This window comes from Drosophila melanogaster, chromosome X (genome assembly GCF_000001215.4).
Source record: "Drosophila melanogaster chromosome X".
Lineage (NCBI taxonomy): Eukaryota > Metazoa > Arthropoda > Insecta > Diptera > Drosophilidae > Drosophila > Drosophila melanogaster.
Window position 1 is genome coordinate 15,680,252 of NC_004354.4, and position 23,750 is coordinate 15,704,001.

A 23,750-nucleotide genomic window follows, 5' to 3' on the forward strand; every position below is an offset into this window, starting at 1 on the left:
ATGTCCTGCCAGTCAGGAAGTCAACGTCACTTCGCGAATGTGTCAACATGTGCAAAAACAGGAGACCCACAAGACCGAAGGACATTCAGCGCCTAACAGTTGTGCTGTCGAGTCCTGCGGGCTGTCCCTTCCACTAGAATTGGGAGAAATGTTGCCAAAATTGGAGTGCTGCTCCTACGGAATACAAATATCTATCATATATAAATATATTTTCATAATATTACTAGCTCACCCAGAAGTCCGAGAAATGTAATCTGCAAGGCAAATATTTAAGATTATTAACATACCAACAATGAAAAATTTAAATATACGCAATGAAAAGTGAAGTGGCAGACATTTTCTCAAAGTGTATACGAATGCGGTATGTAGGTGGAGTGGTGCAACATCACGAAGTTAGCGCCTTTGTGTTTCTTTTTTTTTTGTCTTTGAAGGACTTCTAGCGAGGTTCTAACAAGCCATATCCCTCGAAACACCAAACTTCACCTGTTGGCCAGGGCAATGTCCTTCGCTGCCTGCGCTGCCTGCAGCAAGTCCTTGAATTCCGTGGCTCTTCTGACTTTTCGACTCATCCTCGATCGGTATTTTTTGTTTTGTTGTTTCGGTCCAATTAGGCCGCACATAACATGTTATTTGGGCTGCCAAACCGCACATCATCAAGCCAACTCAGTCGGCCAATGGCAGGTGTAAAGGTCACGAGTGGAGGCCAGGACCCAAGGATCGGGTCCAAGGTCCTGCGCCTGCGGTCACAGCTGAAAATCCAGACCAATCGATGGGAAAGTCCATGGAAACGGTGCAAACTGGGACAGCAATATGTGAGGGAAACTCTATGAATGTAAAATAGATGTAAATTTTTTGTAGAATAAAGTTTGAAATATTATTAAAAATATATCAGCATTTCACTAACCTTTAGAAATGATTATTATTATTATTTAAAATATTTTTAACATATTATTAATATAATAAAGCTAAAAGAACTGACACAGAAACGTATTAACCATAAATGCAATATTCAACATAATGCTTCAATACAATTTTTAATAATGATTAATAATAAAAAATGGCATGGGAAGGAACATTGAATGGCCAAAAATTAGCATCTTTTACATTCGAAAATGTCAAAAGAAGATGCATCAAAGCGGCGGCATGATTTCAATATAATCCCCGAGTGCCACGAAAATAATCAATCAATTTCTTGGGCCGCCGATCTAAACTCAATCCGAAACCGAAAGGATTGCGGACAATTCCATAAGTATTCAGCCTGGCCTAGTAGACATAATCAATCTTAGGGACTCCTTGCCAGATTCCTAGATCTGGATTAGACTCCCCCTGCTTTGCATATGCTCTGCATAATATCGCCATGCATCATCCATCCATCCTGGTCGACTGCCATAATTGCCAATATTCCGAGTTCTTCGACGAACCCAACACTTCTATAAAAAAAACAAAATTAAAATAAAGGCACCCAAGGGGAGCAACCCTTTTCTGTTTTCTGGAATGAAGAAAGAGGGCAGGACGAACAAATGTTGCACATCATCATCAACGGGACGCAACGGGGCGAATATCATTAATGCAAATCTATGGGACTGTCATGTCATTGAAAATATTATTGTAACAATTGTGCGAAACTTCAGACGATCTCCATTCGGCGATCTTTTGTTGCAATCTTTTCCGATCGGTATCCTTTTGCTTTGCTTACTTCATTAAGTGCGGCTCACTTGACAGCAGTCTACCGGGATGTGACAAAATCATCCTTGAATCCCCCTATCCAAAAACCCTTTTGAAGACCCGATTCGTGGGATATACGAATCACTTGAAGTGCCCAAAAATTTAAATGAGACGAAAAGCGGCGGGCATCGGATTAAAATTGAATCATTTGCAATTTTCCGCGTTGCACTAATGAAAGGAAATGCAAAAAGGAAAATCGAATGGGGCAAAAGGGTGATTTCGGCAGGGTGACAAATGCCAAGTGATGGGATCCTTCCTTCTTAGCACTTCCTTGCATCCTGTTTCCTTTTGATTTGGCAAACAAATTTACAAACGCACTTCACCAAAGGTCGTCTGTTTGTTTCCTTTTTTTAGTTTTTCGTATTTTTTTTTAGACTTCTCTGTGTGTGTGCGTGCGACTTGCGTCGGGCTTAGGGGGTGCGTCCTGTACAGGTAGTGTATGTAGGTAGTGGCAGTGGCGTGCGTTCCGCTACAGCGATCCGCGATGCACTGCACCCTGCCATGTGGCCAAATGGACTGACTTGACAGGCGCGACTAAAAGTCGCCGCTCAGGACTATTTTGCATAGAATTCCAGACTCGACGGCAGCTGTGGCCGTGCTAAAATTCACAACAAAAAAATAGGTGTTACTAAAAAAATATAAAACAATAGAACCATAAAAGATAGCATATTCCAACCCTGTGATCGTAATTTCTTAAATCGAAATGAGACCATATTGTATCTAATGCTTAACTGAATTTTATATATAGTATTATATATAGAAGCAAGTTTATTATATATCATATTATAAGGTTGAATGTGCTATTTCTTATAGAGCATATCTTAATTTTTAAATGCCTGAATTCTCCTTCCAATTGCCGTTTCTTCGCATAGAGCATTTTCCTGAAACCTCAACCTGGCAAAAAAAAAAAGAAATGAAATGAAAATACGGATAAGATGTCCATGACTACGCCTAACTAGCTACGTGCTTGCCATTTGCCGTAATTGAAGTTGAGACGCCGGCGACACCCAGAAGTCTATCCAAGAAATCAAATATCATATATCAACTTACATATCAAAACAACGGATGGCAAACAACAACAGAGCGAAATGGTAATGGTAATGGTTATGAAAATGGAAATGGAAGTGGAAGTGGAAGTGGAAATGGAAATGAAAGGACCCATTGAAGGATGGAGGAAAGTCCAGGTAGAGTCAAATTCGGTGCCATTACATGAGCTCACACCTTTTGCCCTTTGATTTCTCCCCTGCCAAGGAGGCTGGATCGTGATGGAGTTGGAGTTGGAGATGGTGATGCCTACTCCCAGGAGGCAGCTGCCTTATGCAAATCACGTTTATGCAAATTCCCAGGACACACGATAGCTTCTTGCGTTTTTCGTGTGTTTCTTTTTTTTTATGAATTATTGAACTATTGGCAGTCTAAGCAAATATAAATTGAGCAATAAATTGTTCGAGGTTCATTGGGATCGGGTATCGAGTCATCAAAGCAGCAGGGACATCGATACGCGTGAGTCCTTCCTCGAAACCGCTATACATACATACGTACATATACATATATGTATGTATAGTCACAACATGTGACATGACGTAGTCGGAAAAGCAAAAGCAAAAGCCAGATCCAATTGCGATAGCCAGCCACTCCGATGGCCAAGTGAAGTTGGCCAATTATAGCAGTTAGTCGCCCGTTTGATGGGCCCAAATTGAGGTGACCACGTGTCCACGTGCAGCTGACAAGCGGAGTGCAAGTTTACCCATCGCAAATGAAGATATTTCGGTTGATTCGAGTGTGGAGAAAGTCCAGCACCTGAGGAACGTGCCAATGAAATAAACACAAACATAACATACAAATCGAAATATATCTCATAATAAGTTTAAACAATAAACCATGAAATATGTAGAATATGAAAATATGTAGGATATGAAAAGATCACTTTTGTAGCAATTTGCAATCTTAAAGATTCAAAAAAAAAATAACAAAATCTTCATACTGGATTCATAAAAGCACACCCATTCAGTATGTGTCACATCAGTATCTAAATCTCTTACTATGATTATTATTATTATAATGTGTATAAATCCCGATTTTCGGTTCTGGATAAGAACTGCTTCGAGACGAAATGGGTGCATCTTTCAATTGTCAATTCAACTGGCGACGAGACCAGCTGGTTGAATGGACAAAAAGAGGGAAGAAACGAGTAGACAATACACAATGCGACCCATCCATTTGGCTTAGAGTGTCTTAGGGATCGTCGTCTTGGGCCACAGATGCAAATGTCACCCACACCCGACCATTCACATTCAACTGGAGCAGCTGCATCAGAGATTTCGAAGGGACATTGTGCAACGGGCGAAAGGATTTCGTATGGATTGCAGAATTCGCCTGCAATACGAAAGCAACTGCTAAGCCAAATGGGATGGGTATTTGGATTTGGATTCGGAACTAAGAACTAAGAACTTAAAATTTAGAATGGAATGGGATTATCAATTCTACATACGCTGTCCATGAATGGAACTCTGTGAATGGAATGGCACACGACTCAGTCGCATTAGATGCCACCTCCTACGGTGTCGCCGTCGTCTCATGCTAATGAGGATACCTGTACAGGTAGCACCCAGTTGTGCAGGTAGTTAGTTGGCCAGTTCGACTCGTAAATCACAACACACGACGGGTAGGCGTTGGTAATCCTTTCGACACTTAATTAGTTCAAACTGCGGCTAAGCTCCTAGCCTAAGAAGCATTGCAATCGGCATTCGTTTTGGATGGAACCGGACGAGATCTGAAAGAGATTAGGCCAAACGAGATGAGTTCATCGAGCAGTTGTCAGTTGAGTGCATTATCTCACCAAATCCTAGTCGTGGAAACTCACACCTTCGCCAATGCTAAACTTGGACTACCACCACCAGGGGGGTTTTTAAGTAGATTAGCAGAACGAGTTTAGATATAGTTTTATAGAAACTTTTATTTTATCAAAATGTGTGTAAATTTACAAAACACAGTGTGTAAATGGTGGTCAAAGGTGACGGTGACTAGTGATGACTTCGAATTCGATCACAAATATTGTTTGATATTCGAAATGCTTTTATAATACCATGACGAGGTATTTATGATTTGACAGTCTTCTTTTGGTTTCGGGTGGATTCTTTTGATGGATTCTCTCCTGGTTTACTGGTCGGGATCTTCAGCATGCTTGCTGAGTGGCAAGCTAATAACTTCGCCAGGACTGGAATTAAAATTCCATACATTATTTTGAAGGGTTGCTGGTGCTGTTCCTGATGAAGATGAAGATGGAGATGGTGATAGAGATAGAGATAGAGATAGAGATGGAGATAGAGATAGAGATGGAGATAGAGATGGAGATAGAGATAAAGATGGAGATAGAGATAAAGATAGAGATGGAGATGGAGATGAAGATGAAGATGAAGATGGAGATGAAGATGAAGATGAAGATGAAGATGAAGATGAAGATGGAGATGGAGATAGAGATGGGGATGGGGATGGGGATGGAGATGGAGATGAAGATGCTGATGCCAGCTTATCAGCATTTTGCTTGGCCATATCGATTTGCAATGATGGTGATTCGGATGAGCTCACCACATCTCGATTTAGTTTGAAATTATCCTTGGCCATCGATGCCGCTGGTCGCACATTATATGGCAACCATAGGGACGGTTTTGGCAGCGGATTGGATATCGGCGTTGCCATCTTGAGTACAGCATCTAATGCGTTGGAACGCGAAGGAACTTCTGCAGCGGGCTTGGATATCGGCATTGACTCTGCTGCGTTGAAACGAAAAGGAGCTCCTGCAGCGGAATCTGTACTTGTTTGGGTTGGTGTTTCTTTGTTAATTCCATATGATCTGCGCTCGAACAGATTGCTTTTTGCGGAAACATGGGGATTTCTTTTCAATGCGGCATGATTCACAGCCGATAAGAATGTGCTCAACTTCATGGGCTGCTTCTTCCTGCGCGCTTTGATGTTCACTTCCGAACGGGAAACACTTGGCGACGGAGGAGCTCCTGGTTGAGATGGCGAAGGAGTTCCCAGCACATCGGTCAGTTGATAAAAGAATTTGGTTTCTTGAGCCAAGTTCCCAAGTATGCCACCCGAAACGGTTTGGTTAGCCGGTTGTTCGGTTGAATTGGATTGAATAGCCAACGCGTTTTTCCCATTCGAGTTCTTGGCCTTTTCCTTTGCTTTTTCGGCACGCTTCGCCTCCTTTTGGGCCAACTTCGTGAGTTTGATCTGCTTTTCAAGGGCCGTCTTTTGTTTCTTGAAGCGCCTCTTCTCCTTCTGCGATTTGGAACGCTTTGATGGAGTACTAACATCGTCGATGGACGGATCATCTTGCTCATTAGTGTTCTCGCCGTTGTCATCCTCCTTATCCGGCTCTACCAGAAGGTCAAACATGTTCGTCCCTAGAGTTTTCAAATCAACAAATGGCTTTTTTGGCTGCACATTATTGTGCCCTAAGGGTTTTTTAAACACTGGTGGTTTCAAAACATTTTCATTGAGCACATTCTTTTCTCTCTGCGATGGCCCAGAAATATTACGTTTTTTGACCACCACAGGCGTGAATTGGGAACTCGCTGGCGACCGAGGCGAATTGTGCAGGACCAAGGTCCTTGGTGGATTTGGTTGTATAACTTTATCGTATGACCGTTTGTTTTTGTTTATCGATGGTAGAGCAGAATTGCGTTTTTCTGTGGCCATTGATCGACGCTTTGAATCGTTATCTGGTGTCTTTTTGTCATCAGATTTTTGAGTCATCTTATGATCAGCATTTGAGTTCAATGAACTAACTAATCCTGATTGCTGTTGGCGATTTTTAGCGATTTTCAAAACAGATGCTACTGATTGCTCCTCCGCTGTATGGCTTTTCGGTGGCGTATCGTTCGAGTTAAATGAATTACTGACATGATCCTTTTTGGCAGCCAATGGGGGCCAATGATTCATATAGACCTTTGGATTCTTCGGCGTCTGAAAAACAATTATGTACGTAGCATTACATGTATGTAGAGAAGCTAGTGATTAGACATATTTTGTGTTAAAGCTTACATTGCTTTTGGGCGACTCCGAAATTCGTAATGCTTTCATGTTTGCACAGATAATATCCAGCGTAGTTTGTTTTACAGATGAACGGCTTGCATTGGTGTTCGTTGGCTGTGGTACCTGCTCCGGCAAGGTGTTGATGGCATGTGCCTGGTCAATTGGCTTCGGATGGTCAGTGATAGTGGGTTGCTCAGTTTCCGCTTCTGGTGTTGTATCAGCGATTGGAATCTTTGACTGCTGAATATTCTTTAGCTTGGGTTTCGGAGATTTGAGCTGTTCCGTTTGCATAACCATAACCTCCTGCTGTTTTACAACTGAACTATTAGCAATCTCCTTCTGAGGCTTTTTAGCCTCATTAACATTAGCACAATGCACCAAGACAGAGTTTGCAATCGAATTTGAATCATTTTCCTTGGCAAGAGCCACAATGGTAGCTCCAGTTGGTGGTGGATCAACCGGCATTTGTGTACCATTAGCATCATTGACTACAACATTGTCTGGTTGGGCTACAATTACGGGTGGCACTAAATGGCTTTGCGGCATATGCTATAAAACCATGTCATATATTTAAGATTACACACATATATACTCATATCTTATACGATTTTATTTATTTATTTGTACTCACATTTTGGACCGCCTTGATCACTGGCTCCTCCATTGATACATCGGACTCGTAAGTATGTTTCTGACGCTCGACAACTGTAACAGCTTGGGCTGGACGATCAGAATCAATGGTTCCACTTGGACCGTTCAATCTGGATACTGCCACCTCGGGCTCCACCGTGGCCATAATGCAGTGTGGTACCTGGACTTGAGGAGACATCTGCACTGGAGCAGGATCGGATTGCCCCTTACAAGGGTTAAGTGGAGTTGGACGATTTGTTGAGAGATTCTGGGATGGAAGGTTGTGGCCTCCAGCGCCTGGTAAATGCATCCGTGATGGAGCATGTCCTATAGTTTGTGGTGCTGGATTTTGCCGTAACGGCTGTCTAAATGATGGTCGCCGACAGTGTGGGGGTACCTGAACCCCTCGGTGCATCATCCTTGGAGCAACATCAATTTGAGTCGGTCGATATTGTGACGGGGCTTGGTGTGGTAGTGTCTGGACTTCTGGAATCGATGGCACAGTAGCTCTTGGCATTGCGTACATTGGCTGTGCCTGTGGATACTGTGCATACACAGGGCGGCTGCCCTGTGGCGGCTGCGCGGTCATAACATAATTCACCGGCCCACGGGGACGGTTTACCACAAACTGGGGTGGTGGTGGTGGTGGTGTTGGTGGCGCCGTTGGTTGTGGCTGCGGTTGTGGTTGTGGTGGTGATGACCCTTGAATCGGAGGCACCTGCCGTATGATTTGAACAGGCTGGATATTGGTGTCTGATGGCACATATACCAGTAGATACAATTGCTGATTATTAGCCGATATTGGCTCCCGATTGAATTCGCTATTGTACCAACAGCCGTTGCGGTAAAAGCCCTGCGTGTCCCCAAAACGCGCAGGGGTGGTAGTCGGCGTACTTGGCACGGAGTACAATGGCAAATAAATTGCTGAAACATTCACATGTGATGGTTGGTGGAATCTTGGGCGGGGCGCCTGCCGCTGATTGCGCACGCGTCCATGCTCATGGCGATTTTCATCAACGTGCGGTTGCGGACTTGGTGGATTTCGCCGATTTGCCTGGAATTTAATGGCCACATTCTCTTAACGTGCACTTAAACAATTAAATTGGTAATTACGTTTGGATTAAACGCTGGACTTCTCATCTTGTTATTCAGAAAACTCGCCGGAGGGTGCATTAGATGACTTGACTGCGCTAAAGTTTCCGGAAAAAGGAATTGAATGTCATTGAACTGTCAAGTCCACGAGGTAAAAGTGACACAGGTGGCAACGCATTGCAGTGTTTTAAAACGTTGATCTACAGTAAGCTACAATTGCGTTGAACACATTGCAAAAAGTTGAACTATTATTTATTTTGGCAATTGTGTTCGTTGAGTGCCGTATATCCGTGCAATCTTGAACAGATTAACATTTCTTTTTTATTAAATAAAGGCGAAATTATATGGATGATAAAATAATATTTCTTTGATTATTCTTATAAGTTTTTTTGTTCGTTGTAATTGAATGTTGGTTGTCATATTTTTAATAAAATTGAACTTTGTTTATACATTACATAATTACAGTAAACCCTTAAAACACATTAAGTAGTTCTGGATCGGAACTTGTAGATCACGAGATAAGTGTTGTTAACCGATAGTGTCGTGATTGCATAATTAATGTGCACGTATAGAGCAGTCCTTAAGGTCAAGTGGCATCTCAGTCAAGTGCTCTTCCCCTTCACCCTTTCTACTTCACACTTTCGTGTTCTTTTCAACTAAGTTGTCCTTAAGAGCAGTCGCAAACTTTTTTGTTTCTTACTAGTCAAAGCTATTTTTTTAATTGTTATTTTTTTTTAAATCTTTATATAAGAAGTGTCTAGCACAGAGTTTGAAGAATCCTTTTCTTGCGGTAAGTGTCGAAAACATGAAAATGTGCACATGGTTTCTTCAGTTTACCGCAAATAACTTGCGATGTTGCCGGCGTTTTTGCAAGATTTTTGTAGATTTGTTGTATTCCTTTGGCCTTTGGGACCCTAAAAATATCCAAATGACACCAACAAACGCCTTAAGAACTAAACGTTTAACGCTCGCATTTGCATATTTAATTGAAAAGAAAATTACCCAAATAAAATCCGGCAAAAACGGAGCAAAAAGAAGGCCGACAAAAATCGGAATTTCTACGGCAAAGCACAGGGGTGCGAGTGCGAGGGCACGATCCCTGCCGAAATGGCACATATACAGCTACAGATAGAATGCAAGTGCGAGCGAGATGACAATGGAACCGCAAGGCGTGGAAGACGCCGCGACTTTCTACGTGATTAGACAAAGAAAAGGGTTAGAAAATGTAAATTACGATACATATGTATGTATATATGTATGCGTGTGTGTATGTATGTAGATTCCGGCATGGGCCTCGGAATTTCTGGTTCCCGTGGTTCGGGGACGACTGAATCCTAGCCCAGCCCCGTTACATCACATCACATGTCATCCCCGGGGAAGTTTGTCAACCGTTTGACAGCGTCGGTCGTGATCAGGTTCAGAAAAATGAATGTCCTGGGCTGCAATTAAATGTGAATAAAATGTAGAAGTTATCGGGCGCTGAATGTTGGATGGACGGTGGGGGGAAGGAGGGGGGCCTTGCGCGCTTTTCTTAAAGGTTGCGTAATTGATTAGCCCGCGGCGCACGGGACAGGATTTTCCATTTTCCTTCGTACTCGTAGGTGCCCACCACCAAGCGTTCGCATGATGATGACCCATGTCCAGGCGTCGCTAATTGTGACCCAGACCCAATTATGGGAAATTACCATTCAACCGACCCCGCTCTGTCGAGGACCTAAACGGCGGGTATCCTCCATATGGCGTGCAAAGGTGGATCGACCTATAAATATGTATGTTTGTTTAACTAAAAAGTCATCAGTTTATCGGTTCTACGCCCAAAAATGGATATTTTTGAATATCTCGAAGTTTGGGTGGAGTAATATACACTTAATACCTAGCTTAATATTAATATGGTAATATTTAATATAGTTACTTAATATACTTAGTATGTATATCCGTATTGCAGAACTGGTTAAGTTTCAACTATCTCTACAAAGTCCACCATTCAGAATGAGAGTAGAGCGGATTCCAGACGTCTGGTATAACTATTCAGGTATGTACATATGCTAATACACATAGATCAGTACCATGATAACCATGATAACCTAACTGCATACTTTCGCATAGTAATGGCTTGCATCAACGATGATCCGCCGCTACTAATGGCAGATGTCGACGAGGAATCCGAAGAGAATGATGTGGAACCTGAGGACGAAGTTTACTATTACGAAGAGTTTCCGAATATCGATCTAATGGCGGATATGCCCGACTATGAATCCCCGATTAGTGATTCCGATGATATCGACTTATACTTCTGGCGCTTCGAATATCCAGCTCCAGCTCCATGGGATGCTTGAACCACACATTCGGTTTGAAATCGGTTTTGTATCTGCTGAATAAAATAATCTAGCTAGCTGGCATTTGGGAAAACGAATTTTCCAATTTAAGAAAATGGCGCACATCACCTCGCATTCACCGGACTCGAAAGTGCTAATGTGTGATGTTCTTTTTTGGTATAATGAAAGGGGCACTTTTGCACACCGCCAGGCAAAACTGGAGCACCACAATCCACCGAGTGCCGAGTTCTCATTATTTTTCGCACGTTTTAAATGCTGATTGCGATAGGGATTGGGTATCGCAACCCTTAACCCCGCTTAACCCGCTTAACCCTTTCCAACCGAATCGATATGGCTGTAACCCCGGCGGCGGTTGTCTGCCGATGCTGATCCTGATGCTAAACGTATTAACCCATGACCGCTTCAGCCATTGTTTATTGCCTAATTTGCGGTTAAATTTTGATTTCGGCACAATGCATACGATTTCGTTTTTGATTTCACATTTTTTTTTTTTTTTAGACAGATTGAGATTTATGTGTGTGCCCTTGTTTGCCAAATAGCAATTCGGTGCCGAGTGTGCGAAATTTTATTTTATTTCGTATATTTTTTGCACGCCGTGCGCAGCGATAAGGAAACACAAAGGACCTCACAAGGATGACGTGAGAAAGTGCCCAAATCATGAGAGAGAGGGGGGGAGGGGGAGATACAAAGTTTAGTCGAATTATCGATTGGTATTGCAGACCTCTTCTAGTACCCACTAATATCTAAAAAAAACAAGCAGCTCTTTATGATTGAAGATGGATCTTTACTAACATCAGCAACTTTCAGTGTAGCTCTGGTATCATTATCATATATTGAACGCTGTAGAATTGCATCTTACTACTATTCTAATATTAGGAACTCTCCGTTCGCTTTAGGATCATTATCATTGATCTTATATATTGAGAAGCGCAGTCTTGGTCCTTTGAACAGCTACTCTCATAACCCTTCACCATCGCGGAAACGTAATAAACGTAAGTAACTAACTGATACATGTATTTCCTAGATATACATTTATCATACCACTATCGCAACAGACTCATCTCAACCCGGATCTGGAGCCGCGAGGAGCTAATGACGCCATCCGACAACTTGGGCCAGTGCAGAAAATCAATTAAATACAAGGAGCAATATGCCCACAATGTAATGACCGACCACCAGTGACCAGTTGACCCACGACCACCACCACCACCACCACTACCACCATCAGTCGCCCATGATGAAGGCTGGCATAATAATGATAAACTGTCAAAACTACACGATATGCCAGATCATATCTGCGGATTGCAATCCCCGCTGGCCAGGAGCAAACCACCACCGCCACCAGCACCGGCAGGTCGGATCGGATGTGGTGGTACCCACGCGCCCAACACATTAACACGGCCCAAGGATCGAGGACCTGACTGTCGATCGCAACTTTATGACTCCTATTCGTTCGCTTTTCCACAACCATTTGCATCGTTTTGGTGCAATGCCCTTGACATTGTTGGTTGTTGGGTGGGGTTAATTTAGGGTTACACGCCGCCGTTTTTTTTACGACGGGAAATTTGTCAAACGTTGACAGTTTTCAATTATACAAATATGTTTGCATATCGAGTTAGTTCTAATGCATTTGTGGCATGTCCAATTGTTTTCTGGACAGGAAGTCGAAGGCGAAAGCTATGTACTGGTGTAATTACAAAAGTTTTTACTGTTCACCATTCACAATTGAGTTCAGATTCAAAACATAAATAAATTAGTTTAAAAACTTAATGTACGTTCTAGAATTCATAGAGTTGCCTGTATTTCAAAAGCGGTTCGTTTCAGCGAAATTTATGGATTCTAAGGATTCTAATATAGATACTTCACAAAAGTTGCAAATAACTATGACCTTTTGCACTCATTCAGCATTGCACTTTAAATAAACCCATTGTATTTCATTAATAGTTAAAGAGTTTTTGTTCTTCAGATGATCCCAAGTGGCTGCTGGCATGCTTTGTAAACATGATTGTAATTATTATGGATTAGCATTATGCATTATGCATTATGTATTATCTATTATGTATGGGCTATATATCACGGCGACGTGGCACTGATTTATATCCACTGACAACTCTATTGCATTCCAGATTCTGCATCCGTTTAGGTAGCCAAGCTGACCAAAGCTGTTTACACCAAATTTACGTCACATAATCAATTGTCCAACACGAAGCAATAAAAACAAGAGCACAGGGGTCAGTTTGGACGTTTGGCTTATGGGAATCGGGTTGGGATTGGCAATCAGGCTATACCGGCTATCGGGTATGAGGAATCAGGACTGTGCGCTAATCCTGCCATCCTTCTGTCGCGTTGCATAATTTTCCGACCCGCTGAACCGCCCCTTTTATTTGCATTTGCCACGGTGACCCGCCAAGATTGTCGCCGTGAGGTAATGAAGAGGTCACTCGGTTCACCGGACGGACGACGGATGGCGCGATGGCGCGATGTTTGTTTTGGCTTTGTGGCACAGTCAAAGGATTACAGCGGCCGCGACATGGGCGCGAACTTTGTGGTGCCGGCGATGGCAGGGCGATAGGATCACACGATCCCGCCGGACAGCTGCGGGGATACCTTGGTCGGAATGCGTGGATTCGTTACGATTTCCAGGACATTTGGTAGCATCCACACAATGGGGTTTTGTCCCATAAAAAGTAACTGCGCAGGATGCGGTTTGTGTAACGATCGCCGATCACTGGACACTTTATGCAGCGTCATATCCTGCGGCATATCCTGCTACATCCGCTGCATGGCGTGATGAATGATCCCAGCCCATCAGATTCCCACAACGTTTCAATGCGCAGGATGGGATGCTTAGTGGCTATTGTAAATGAAAATCATCACACTAAAGTATTATTATATGTATCTGGTTTAAAAAGGAAACTCTATAGAAAGTGTCAATCGGATTGAATATCTGGTATGTATCTCTGATCAATACTGCTTAGCTATTATCTAATTATCACTATTTCAATATTATTTCAGGGATGCGCGCATGAAGAAGGAGCTCCAAAGCTCAGCTGAGTTGGCCCCTGATCCCAAACCCACCCAATCCGCAGCCAATTGCTTTGCCAAGTCGGTAGATAATGAGCAGCGTAATTGGCGCATTTGGCAAGGACTCGAAGGACTAACAAAGGCGGAGGAGCAGCTGCTCTGCCAATTGGCACACAATGGAGCGGCACATGCCACACTCTGGCGAAAAGAGAGAAAAACAAAATCAAATGCCCGATGAATAGAAAATCGGGGGACTGCAGGGAAGAAGTTGACGCTGCGAGAAAAAAAAAAAAAAAAACGTGGAAAACGGGGACAAGTCGGCAATGTACGTACATACGTAACTGCACATTGACAAAAAGGAAGCGACGCAACAATGGAAAAGTGAAAAATCCTTCGGCGGAGGCAACACCCAAAGGACAGCTGTCTGCGTCTCCATCTGTTTGTGATTCCTCGCAAGAAGAAACAAGAGATCCTGCAGCTCCTTGATTCTCGCATTTGTGTATGCACAAATTAGTTGTAAATTTAAATGCAGTGCAGTTATTTTCTTAATTCAAAATGTGCAATAACTTTTAAGCTGCCTTTAAATTTAATTGTATTTGAAAAATTCGTTAGCTGTGTTGCATTTGAAGTGCTTAGTTTTGGGCTTTTTTTTTTTTGAAATGCAAATCGCGGTCAATCGCGGTAATTGGATTAGGGCATACCCAATCATCCGCTCAACCCTTGCGCAGCATCCGGCGATTGACCTTTCCTCCTGACCCTTCGACCCCTCGGTTGGATGCTGCTGGCAATCCGGGGAATGGCCCTTTACAGCCCGGGGAAAAACACGAACACGGAAAATTAATTAAGAAAACATGCCCGCGGCCATCCACTGTCCCATAGCGGATTTTCATTACGTTGCCAGCCACTTGGGATCACTTCGATGGCCAGCACAAAATGGGTTAGGAACCTTTTTTTTTTGTGCTCAAAAACGAGAGAATCAAAAGTTTGCAAGCTAGTTACGCAAAAAAAAAAATAAAACAAAAAATCAAACAAATTTGGCCATTTCTATTTTCATAAATATCTAAAGTAATTACCAGTTAAGCCAGTCATATAGATTATACAGTTTCGTGAAAATGCGCTGGCTGAAGGGGGTGTGAAAATGGCTTAATAGTAGTTAATTTTCCGCTTGTCACGCCTTCAGTGAAAAATCCAACAAAAAAATATTACTCATTACCCGTTTACTCATTCGAATAAAGCTTATGCACTGTGACAAAAAAAAAAGAAAAAATAAAAAGAAAAACCTGATGCCTTCAGCTGGCAAAGGCACACACCCACCGACTGGAAATGGGGAAAAATCGACGTTAATTTATTTCAATTTCCAAACCATTGTCTGAATATAAACAGTTCGTTAGCGAACCCAACCAGTTTTCCTAGGAGTTTTTCAAACTTTTATTAGACAAATACGAGAACGGGACACTTGAAATTACGCTTAATTGGCGGCGAAACAATGCTGAATGCCGAGGGCATTACGGGTATAAATGATAAGGAAAACTCCCTAATTACAAACAAGAATTTTCCGGGTGCGCGCAAAATAGTGAAGGAAATACAAAGAAAAGGGTTGACGAAGATCGCGCCTGGGAACCTAATAACCCCGATTTTCCACCAACTTCGACATTGGAGTTGAAGTTTTCGATAAGCCGGCGATGGAAAATAGATATATATATATATATATATGTGTGTATATGTACGTGTCCCCAAACAGCCATAGATTTTTTAATAAATATTTGAGATGGCATTTTCACTTAAGCCACGGCATGGAAATCCATTGTGTGCAAACAGGAGGTTGGTTAGCAACCCTAAGCGGAAAATTTGTTTAAACAACTGAGCAAATATCGCCCGCTGGAGAGGGGTAACTTTTTTATGTACTCCCTCTTCGCATATTTTTTTTTTTTTGGGAATTTCCCCCCCAAAAAACAAAAAGAAATTGAAAATTGCTAAGCCGGCAATCAAAATACAAACATCAGGCGAAACTCAACGAGTACCATTGTTGTCCAACTGAAGCACCTGAATTTATGGCACAAGGACATACCACCACACACACACACACACACCTCCCCCCCCCACACACACACAACTACCACCCCCCTGGTGAGTCACGGTTTAAATGTGCATTTCGCAACACATTTACGATCCTTTCTACTCGTAATCCCTTCAATCGCGCTCTAAACTGCTAACTGGTTCCTGATTCCCCAGGATTCCTGGTCGCTGGCGCTTTGTTGCTCTAAATAGCCCTTTCCAAATCACTGGACTCGCACAAAGGACTCGCCCTCAATTGCGCAACTATTTCGATTTCAAAAAAAAAAAATCAAATTAAATAAAATAAAATAAGTGAAGAGGAGAGAAATGGGCCAAACTGGGCGCGCAGCCAAAGAGGATATTTAGTTATATATGAAAATAAAGTTTCAAAGGATCTCAACTATAGAATTTGAAGGCACCTATTGGCCTATTAAAACGATTTATACAGATATGTTTCTTTTCGTATTCAAGTAAAGTAAAAAGGCGAAAAAATTAAAAATGGAACAGTAGCTCCAAGATGACCAACGATGACGGTCAAGAGACGGATGCGGGCTCCACAGTCCAAGAAGGTGATATCGTTCTTCAAGAATCATCGCCGCATGCTCCGCAGGCAGGGCATCGAGGATCTGCTGCATCTGGCCGAACGTGGCCACGTCGAACCGATTAGAGATAGAGACTAGGAGATCGGCATCGAATGCTACATATACGGTATTTATTCCACATTTCCATTCAAATTTGAAAAGCTTAGTTTAAGTTCTAGGATTATTGAATTCCTCTTGCATTTAAATATTTTGTAGTCTACTTTTAGCCGTCTTTAAGAACGACTTCAACCCTCTGCTAATCAGAATGTTAATTCTAAAGCTGGTCGCATTTCTTATTAGAATAGCGTTAGATGTTTTGCGTACTCATCAAAAATTTCCCAATTGAATTAATCATTACTTATGCTACTACTTATGCAGCATTGTCCTTCCTGGCATTGACTGTGACTATTACTATATTATTGTAGGAAGGACTGCACGCATACCAAGAGCGCGATAAATAGCGATGACAGCAGCGAATTTTCCCGCAACGAAGCCGACGACCAGCGAACTTAAGCTCTTTTGGCCATCTAAAGGATGGAAACATTCGATATATTAGCCAAGCCGCTAGCCAGTAACTTATATAACCCATATTAGCTATTTCAAGATTTAATAAATTGTTCCGGAGGCCATATATTTAAAAAATGTTGGTTTGCTCATATTTGATTTTTAACCATTACATATAAGGCTGAACAGCTTTTTCTAGCCAGGCTGGCAGCACTGCCGGATCAGCTGACTGACTTTTCTGTGTGCGCGCCATCCCTAGAAATTAACGTGCTAGTGGAAGTGGAAGCGAATTGAAATCGCGCGCTGCTCTATTCGCTTGTTTATGCCAAAGTCCATGGCTACATTGGATCGGATCTGTAATTAGTCGTCTGGAGGAACTGGACGGATTGGCTCAGTGACACCATTAGCCATTGACTTTTCTAGTGAGTTCGAGTTCCACACAATGTTCTATTCTAGCGCAGATATGGAATAAAAAAAAATATATTTGGCTTGGTTTGTTATGTAAAACGCGTATCAATTCTCTGGCGCGTTGATAACAGCAGCAATTCAGTTGATAAACAAACACAAAACCCATGCGGAAACAATTGAAACGACCCCACACCCCAACACCGCCACCCACCACCCACACGCACCTTGGGTTGTCGCTCAAGGTTGCGCTAGAGATGAGCAGGAAGCAGTGACTGCTATCGTGATTGCCATTAATATTAGTATTAGTATTAGTATAGTGATAACACAGTTTTTTATATATATGTACATATATAGTGATACTTTCAGTTGAATCTATATTTTAGTTTCATTATACTCATGTCACCGGTTTTCTGTCAAAGTCACACTGTTCTGCGCATCTCTATCGCCACTATTTGTTACTGACGTTAGCGCCAAATTCGAAATGTCAAGAACAGAAATCCGAACGTAACAGCGGCCATATCGCTTATCTAGCGACGGCGGCAGATAGTGGCAACCTGCTCCTCCGTCTCGCTCTGCTCCGCCCATCGCAGCAGATTTGCATCGTTGTTTGGAGCCATGCGGCTATTTCACCTCTTTCACCTGTCTGTTTGCCTCGTTTCACACACACACACAGCATGCCCAGGAATTGGCTTCACCTCGCATTGTGGATAAACTGAGACGGTAAAGTCGTTGTCGCCGCCACCGCCTCCGCCACGCCCACCAAGCGGACAGCACCCAGATCTCCGGTTGCGAACTAGTAGTGACGCCAACGTGGTCGATCGCCGTCGTCGTCATCAACAACGTTGTGTTCGTCGAACTGTGAGATTATTTAATGTTGGCCACCGGTTTTCTGGCTCGCAGAACCGTACTTAACCAGCCGGCGTTCAATTCATGGAGCACACTCCTCCGGACCGCTAGAAAACGACCCACATCCACGGTTGCCGCCAGAGTTCCATTAAAGCTTCAGTCACAGCAGCAATTTACAAGAGCATACTCGTCGTAAGAATTGAAAGATGTACATACATATGTATTTAACACATGATTGAAAACTATTTGTATCCCACGATTTAGCTCCAAAACCATGGACACGCCGGCGGATGTATTCCGCGGCATTACGGATCGATTTGCCGGAGTAACAGTCGATGGGCGCGAGGAGAACGTGGACAAATCCAGTTTCCGGGACAAGCTCACAAGTAAGAATATATATCTTAAAATATGTCGGTATCTTTGCCTGGACGTATATTTTTTGTATCATTGTATCTTCTAAGTCTTCGTGCTATCATAAGTTGATTAAAAGTTTATCTATCTAAAGTTGGGGTACTAAATTAAATTTCCAAAATCATTGCTCTCCACTTTTATCAATTTAAAAGTTGTCTATGACTATAAATAGTCATAGACAATAAACGGCTTATAATTTTAATTAAATCTGTGTCACCAATTACCAAATTATATTAATAACGAAATACCTTTTAGAATCCCTGGACTTTTGGACGACGAACAAGAACCGGGCCATTTGGTTCCGCGTGTACAAGGAGCAGGCTGATTGGGTGCCCATTCTGGCGGAGAACGGCTTTGATTTCCATCATGCCAAGACCGGTGTGGTGGTCATGTACCGCTGGTTGCCGGAGCACGAGTCTAGCAACCTACCCACCTACGCCCACACGCTAATGGGCGTCGGCGGACTGGTTATCAACGAACAGGACGAGGTGCTGGTGGTGTCCGATCGTTTTGCAATGATACCAAACAGCTGGAAGCTGCCCGGCGGCTATGTGGAGCCGCGGGAGAATCTCATCGATGCGGCAATACGAGAGGTGGCCGAGGAGACGGGAATCCGCACCGAATTCCGCTCAGTGGTCAGTCTGCGGCATGCCCATGGCGGCACCTTCGGCTGCTCCGACATGTACGTGGTCATCGCCCTAAAGCCACTGAATTTGGACTTTACGCGCTGCGAACGCGAGATAGCGCGCATCCAGTGGATGCCCATCGCGGAGTATCTGAAGCATCCGCAGGTCCACGAGACGAACAGGCAGTTCGTCTGCACCTTTTTGGACTACCAGAAGCGCGGCCTGACCCTCACCTGTCGCGACGAAGTGCATCAGGTGCTAAAGAAGAAATACAATCTGTATTACGTGGATCGGGAGCAGCCACAGGAGCAGCAGGATAAAAAGAATTCGTGAGACTTGTCGGTGCAATGGCCAAATCCTTAGTGCAATTTTTATAAAGTCCTTTCTTCCAAAAGCCAGCAGCATCACAACTGCGCATTCAAATGTTCACAATGTAGTCAATAAATGAATTTTTTTGTATATAATTATATGCATATATCAATTAAAGCTCACACAGCCTTTTACAAAAGCTTTTCTTTTGATACCATTTTTAGAAACGCCAATAATTTAAAATATGGCATTATTTTGAATATGACGCCCAAACATGGTAAATACTTCCTTAGAAGGTAAGCCAATAAGGATTAAGGATGTAAGCTTCATACTTTGAAAAATATGTTTATTAAAAACAAAAATGAAAAGAAATTATTATTCTCTCCTGTTTTTTTCAACTTATTTTCAATGATATGCAAAAACCAGAAGTCGCACAAATGAGACGAAACTCGCATACGTAATGATTCTAAAAAGTTGTGGTTTGATGTACTATAATTTCCAAACGAAACATAGGCCATTTATTGGGTCAAGTTGATTTTAAACTCTTTGTTGTACGAATGCCATCTATAGACCCGTGGCCTCGGATATCGGCCAGATGCGGCAGAGCACGCGGCTCCGGATGAGGCCCACCGGAATGGGTCCGTAGTAGCGGGAATCCGAGCTGTTTCCCTTGTTGTCACCCTCAATCCAAACGTGTCCGCGCGGCACATAGTCCTTGACCATCACGGGCTTCTTCTTGTCATCCGAATTACCACTAAACTCCGCCTCAATGGGAATGGGCTTCTGGATTAGCACCTGATCACCGGAAACGGCCACGATACGCTTGCAAATGAACTGATCGGCTTTGATGGGCGATATGGCGATGACTATGTCGCCGGGCTGGTAGGTTCGCCAGTGTTTCGACAAGCGCTCGGTGAGAAGAACGTTGTCCGAGTGCAGGGTGGGCTCCATGGAGGGTCCTTTGCACTGGAAATGGTTGCATTAATGTGAGTGTACGTACTTTTCCGCAAAAGAAGGATATCAAGTGGAAGTTACACAAGGTGGAAAAACAAGTGGAGAGTACCTTAATGCATTCACACGAACTATGTGATGCTGGCACATGTTGGGCAAGTATACCCGCCCAGGAACTTCATCCTAGACGCCTTACCAGGACGAAATCGCCAATGTACTCGAAGGTGCAGTGTGTGATTGCCGCGTAGGCCACCGTGTAGCGCATCAGGCGACCCAGACGGGAGAGGATTTTCATGTCGGCGATTCCGGCGTTGGCTGCTCCACATGCGCCCCTAATCAGAGCATCTCCCGTGTCCAACGACCTGGTATTCTCTCGAAAAAAGAGCTCCTCCAAAATCGAATGTTTATGTTGTGTAAAAATCAGGGCTGCACAGGCGGCGCAGCTGAGCGGCCAGCCAGGGATGTGCCAACGATAATTTTGATGTCTAACGATAAATTTTGTGTGGCGCAAATTTCAAAAATCGATGGCCCAAAAGGTTAAACTAAAATTTAGCGCATAGAACCACATATATTTATTTTCACTTTTCAATTTTGACTAAGTCTGCCAGGCCTGGCATGTATGGTACATATATGTTAATGTTTCAAATACATCTAACATCCATTTGTCGTATATATTTCATGCAGGTCTCCAATTACATTCTTTAACTTACGATTAGAAATACATTAGTTACATTGAGAGAGTTGCTGGGACAAGGTGGTTAGTCAAACCCAAAACGTGCACAGTGAGATAAATCCTGGAAATAGACACTCATTCATAGTATATCGGCCTGCATTTACGCATTGGCATATATATACATATATAGCGTGTAAACTACGCTAACTAAAGGCAAAATAAATATGCAACAGCTACTGACTGGAACGAATCGCTTAAATTTCAATTCAAAAATCTATTAAATACAAATTGTCGGGTGATTTCACCACCCGTCTAACTAAAATATATCAAATAAAATCAACAATCATTGCAATAGCGCATTAAAAATAAATTAAATTCCTACTACGGCCTATTTGGTTGCCTAATGCCCATATTTCATCTGATCGCAATTCGTCTTCAAAATTCTGTTTTTTTAGCTTGGAATCAAGAGTTGTTTCATTTAGTACTTTCTGTTGATAGAACTGTCGCTGGAAGATTGATCCCGGATCGCATCCCATTTTCACTCCACTTTCTTGCCGCTCACCGGCTCCGACTTCTGGCGCCGCTCCTGCCGCTCGCGTACATCCACGGCCGCCAGATCGATGCCCGCCACGTAGGCGTGCATCACCGAGATCAGGGCCTTGAGCACGGCAAAGGGACCCGTGAGGAAGGCGAGTATCTTGAAGAGCGATGCGCCGAATACTGCAATTGAAGTCCATCAACGGATTAGATACGTTTCGCCAGCTGAAATGCAAAGCATGTGCGTGTGCGTATACTCACTCAGCGGGCCGTAGGTGAAATGCAAGAGGTACAAGCACACGTAAAACAGCTCATTGACGCAGCACATGAATGTGAGTATGTCCTTCTGGTAATACAATCGCATTATGAAGTTGTCATTCACCTTGTGCGAGCTGCGTCCGACCACAACGCTCCTGCAAAAAGACAAAGCCACGAGTCATTAGTTTCCTTCCATTCCTTGACAGTCCAGACGTCCAGCATCTTGCTCTTTCCCCTGCCCCACTTACGTCTGCATGAAGAGCCAGTGACAGGCCACGTCGATGGCGATGGACAGCTGGAACCAGAACATGTACCGGGGATAGAAGTAGGCCAGGGTGACCAGTAGGCCGGTGGTGCCGCAGCGATCGGTCAACTGGTCTAGCATGGCGCCAAAGCGAGTGCCTGTGAGGTAATCGAGTATTTAGTAAAGATTCCATAGTACCATATGATAATTACTAATATTTTGATATACATATTTTGGTTGGAGTACCCTTTCGTTAAGACTCTAAATCATCCTGCTAGCATACAACAAATCCAAGTGCAAGATCATACCTTTCAGTTTGCTACACTACTATATCATAAACATTGCATGGTATCTGCAATTTGTTTCTTAGAAGGCTTCTATCCTAATGTTTTTCCTCCTATATTGCTAACTACATTGCATAGTTCCAAGGCAATATTAGCCATGCTTTCTATCTATTCTTCAGCCCCACGTCATCCATCGATTGGCTGGATAGCCGTGACCATATCGGGCTCTTTAGGGCGTGCCTACAATTCCACAATATCGGCAGATAACCAGTACGGAGGAGACAGGTGTTTGCAATGCGCTAGCGGCCAAAGTGCGCGCACAAATCAAATACAGACATATAGCTGGCATGAGCTGGCATTTCGATATCAAGGGCGATCGCATGGTTAATGCTTACTTTGGTTAAAGGCTCGGGCTGCTTGTCCATCGACGGCGTCCAGGAGGGCGGAGGTTACATAACACCAGCCGGAGATCACATAGTTGGTGGACATGAACCAGAAGGCGATCAGGGCCAGAACGATGCGGGCGTAGCCTGGAAAAGATCAATATAAATCAGCACATATGCGTGCATCATACGTATAGAATCATTGGAGGTGACTCAATTGGGTTGGACGAAGCGGCTCTTATCGCTGAACTTGCGCTTCGCATTGCACTAGCTGCCAAACAGCCCCTATTAATCCAATTAGGGAACACTAGAATCGCTATTATTGCGCCGCATAAATCGAACATGCGATTTGTTTACCTAGCTGGAGCACGGAATAAAACCTACAAACAGCCACTCACCGATCAGATTTGGCACAAAGATGAAGACGTTATCGTGCTCGGCAATTGTCATTTTGTTTCGCCACTTTGGTTTTTCGTTTATTTTGCGATCTTCTAGCTTTGCGGCTTGTTTTTATCCAATTAAATGCCAAAAGTGCTGCAGAAAAAACAGTGGAAACAGAATTTGCTGTATCTGGTGTGACCGCAGCGTGACCTTTGGAAAAAACAAACAAAGACTTGAGAGAAAATACCGAACTATACTGGCCAACAAGATTTCAGATGGTTTCCACTGACACACATCTGTTTCTAGTTTCTATTTTTCTCTTCCAATAGAAATTTAGTAATTAGTATATCATTTTAAATGTATCAAATACAAATTAAAGGTCACTAGATTATTAACATGAGCTACCAAAACCGGGCAACTAGTGTAGTTGCTTGTTAAATGAGTTTTGA

At 43.1% G+C, this 23,750-nt stretch overlaps 4 protein-coding genes and 4 long non-coding RNA genes across 12 annotated transcripts; 4 read left to right on the top strand and 4 right to left on the bottom strand.

The window, feature by feature from the left end:
- Positions 1 to 4,695: 4,695 nt before the first annotated feature.
- CG15599 (uncharacterized protein) lies at positions 4,696 to 8,606 on the bottom strand. The gene is made up of 4 exons (NM_132824.4): positions 8,512 to 8,606; positions 7,400 to 8,452; positions 6,778 to 7,317; positions 4,696 to 6,699 (listed from the first exon to the last, which is right to left on the bottom strand). Exons 1-4 carry the CDS (start codon positions 8,536 to 8,538, stop codon positions 4,885 to 4,887), a joined length of 3,435 nt encoding a protein of 1,144 aa, NP_573052.4. The 5' UTR covers positions 8,539 to 8,606; the 3' UTR covers positions 4,696 to 4,884.
- Positions 8,607 to 9,238: 632 nt separating this feature from the next.
- On the top strand, positions 9,239 to 10,895 carry lncRNA:CR43132 (long non-coding RNA:CR43132). The gene is made up of 3 exons (NR_133525.1): positions 9,239 to 9,280; positions 10,436 to 10,522; positions 10,597 to 10,895. It is a non-coding gene; the product is annotated as a long non-coding RNA:CR43132 (long non-coding RNA).
- A 525-nt stretch (positions 10,896 to 11,420) lies between these two features.
- Positions 11,421 to 12,346, top strand: lncRNA:CR45523 (long non-coding RNA:CR45523). 2 transcript variants are annotated; one of them, NR_133526.1, is made up of 2 exons: positions 11,421 to 11,818; positions 11,882 to 12,314. It is a non-coding gene; the product is annotated as a long non-coding RNA:CR45523 (long non-coding RNA). The 2 variants fall into 2 exon arrangements; NR_123923.1 differs by having other exon boundaries at positions 11,616 to 12,346.
- A 470-nt stretch (positions 12,347 to 12,816) lies between these two features.
- On the bottom strand, positions 12,817 to 13,716 carry lncRNA:CR45524 (long non-coding RNA:CR45524). Its single transcript, NR_123924.1, has one exon. It is a non-coding gene; the product is annotated as a long non-coding RNA:CR45524 (long non-coding RNA).
- Positions 13,717 to 13,875: 159 nt separating this feature from the next.
- Positions 13,876 to 14,131, top strand: lncRNA:CR45526 (long non-coding RNA:CR45526). The gene has a single exon (NR_123925.1). It is a non-coding gene; the product is annotated as a long non-coding RNA:CR45526 (long non-coding RNA).
- Positions 14,132 to 17,242: 3,111 nt separating this feature from the next.
- On the top strand, positions 17,243 to 19,783 carry CG8128 (uncharacterized protein). Of its 2 annotated transcripts, none has more exons than NM_132825.4 (4): positions 17,243 to 17,412; positions 18,072 to 18,436; positions 18,509 to 18,630; positions 18,911 to 19,783. In NM_132825.4, exons 2-4 carry the CDS (start codon positions 18,270 to 18,272, stop codon positions 19,612 to 19,614), a joined length of 993 nt encoding a protein of 330 aa, NP_573053.2. In that variant the 5' UTR covers positions 17,243 to 17,412; positions 18,072 to 18,269; the 3' UTR covers positions 19,615 to 19,783. The 2 variants fall into 2 exon arrangements, with proteins under 2 accessions (NP_573053.2, NP_001285282.1); NM_001298353.1 differs by having other exon boundaries at positions 17,254 to 17,412; positions 17,782 to 18,436.
- Positions 19,784 to 19,920: 137 nt separating this feature from the next.
- On the bottom strand, positions 19,921 to 21,008 carry CG9240 (uncharacterized protein). Of its 2 annotated transcripts, none has more exons than NM_132826.4 (2): positions 20,738 to 21,008; positions 19,921 to 20,556 (listed from the first exon to the last, which is right to left on the bottom strand). In NM_132826.4, exons 1-2 carry the CDS (start codon positions 20,834 to 20,836, stop codon positions 20,155 to 20,157), a joined length of 501 nt encoding a protein of 166 aa, NP_573054.2. In that variant the 5' UTR covers positions 20,837 to 21,008; the 3' UTR covers positions 19,921 to 20,154. The 2 variants fall into 2 exon arrangements, with proteins under 2 accessions (NP_573054.2, NP_001245694.1); NM_001258765.2 differs by having other exon boundaries at positions 20,654 to 21,008.
- Positions 21,009 to 21,199: 191 nt separating this feature from the next.
- Pis (Phosphatidylinositol synthase) lies at positions 21,200 to 23,519 on the bottom strand. Of its 2 annotated transcripts, NM_167456.3 has the most exons (6): positions 23,319 to 23,519; positions 22,933 to 23,067; positions 22,562 to 22,836; positions 22,258 to 22,411; positions 22,013 to 22,164; positions 21,200 to 21,934 (listed from the first exon to the last, which is right to left on the bottom strand). In NM_167456.3, exons 1-3 carry the CDS (start codon positions 23,368 to 23,370, stop codon positions 22,778 to 22,780), a joined length of 246 nt encoding a protein of 81 aa, NP_727878.1. In that variant the 5' UTR covers positions 23,371 to 23,519; the 3' UTR covers positions 21,200 to 21,934; positions 22,013 to 22,164; positions 22,258 to 22,411; positions 22,562 to 22,777. The 2 variants fall into 2 exon arrangements, with proteins under 2 accessions (NP_727878.1, NP_573055.1); NM_132827.3 differs by lacking the exon at positions 22,562 to 22,836.
- Between the last annotated feature and the right edge of the window lie 231 nt (positions 23,520 to 23,750).

Excerpts from the sequence above, each read along its gene's own strand:
- Pis (NM_132827.3), bottom strand. The coding sequence starts at position 23,370 with ATGACAATTGCCGAGCACGATAACGTCTTCATCTTTGTGCCAAATCTG. Across the intron at positions 23,068-23,318 it reads CTTTGTGCCAAATCTGATCG|GCTACGCCCGCATCGTTCTG; the intron begins GTGAGTGGCTGT and ends GATCTTTTCCAG. Across the intron at positions 22,412-22,932 it reads AGCCCGAGCCTTTAACCAAA|GCACTCGCTTTGGCGCCATG; the intron begins GTAAGCATTAAC and ends ATTACCTCACAG.
- CG15599 (NM_132824.4), bottom strand. The coding sequence starts at position 8,538 with ATGAGAAGTCCAGCGTTTAATCCAAAC. Across the intron at positions 8,453-8,511 it reads GTCCAGCGTTTAATCCAAAC|GCAAATCGGCGAAATCCACC; the intron begins GTAATTACCAAT and ends ATTAAATTCCAG. Across the intron at positions 7,318-7,399 it reads TGATCAAGGCGGTCCAAAAT|CATATGCCGCAAAGCCATTT; the intron begins GTGAGTACAAAT and ends ATGGTTTTATAG.
- CG9240 (NM_132826.4), bottom strand. The coding sequence starts at position 20,836 with ATGAAAATCCTCTCCCGTCTGGGTCGCCTGATGCGCTACACGGTGGCC. Across the intron at positions 20,557-20,737 it reads ACATTGGCGATTTCGTCCTG|TGCAAAGGACCCTCCATGGA; the intron begins GTAAGGCGTCTA and ends AACCATTTCCAG.
- CG8128 (NM_132825.4), top strand. The coding sequence starts at position 18,270 with ATGTTGGCCACCGGTTTTCTGGCTCGCAGAACCGTACTTAACCAGCCG. Across the intron at positions 18,437-18,508 it reads TTTACAAGAGCATACTCGTC|CTCCAAAACCATGGACACGC; the intron begins GTAAGAATTGAA and ends CCCACGATTTAG. Across the intron at positions 18,631-18,910 it reads TTTCCGGGACAAGCTCACAA|AATCCCTGGACTTTTGGACG; the intron begins GTAAGAATATAT and ends AATACCTTTTAG.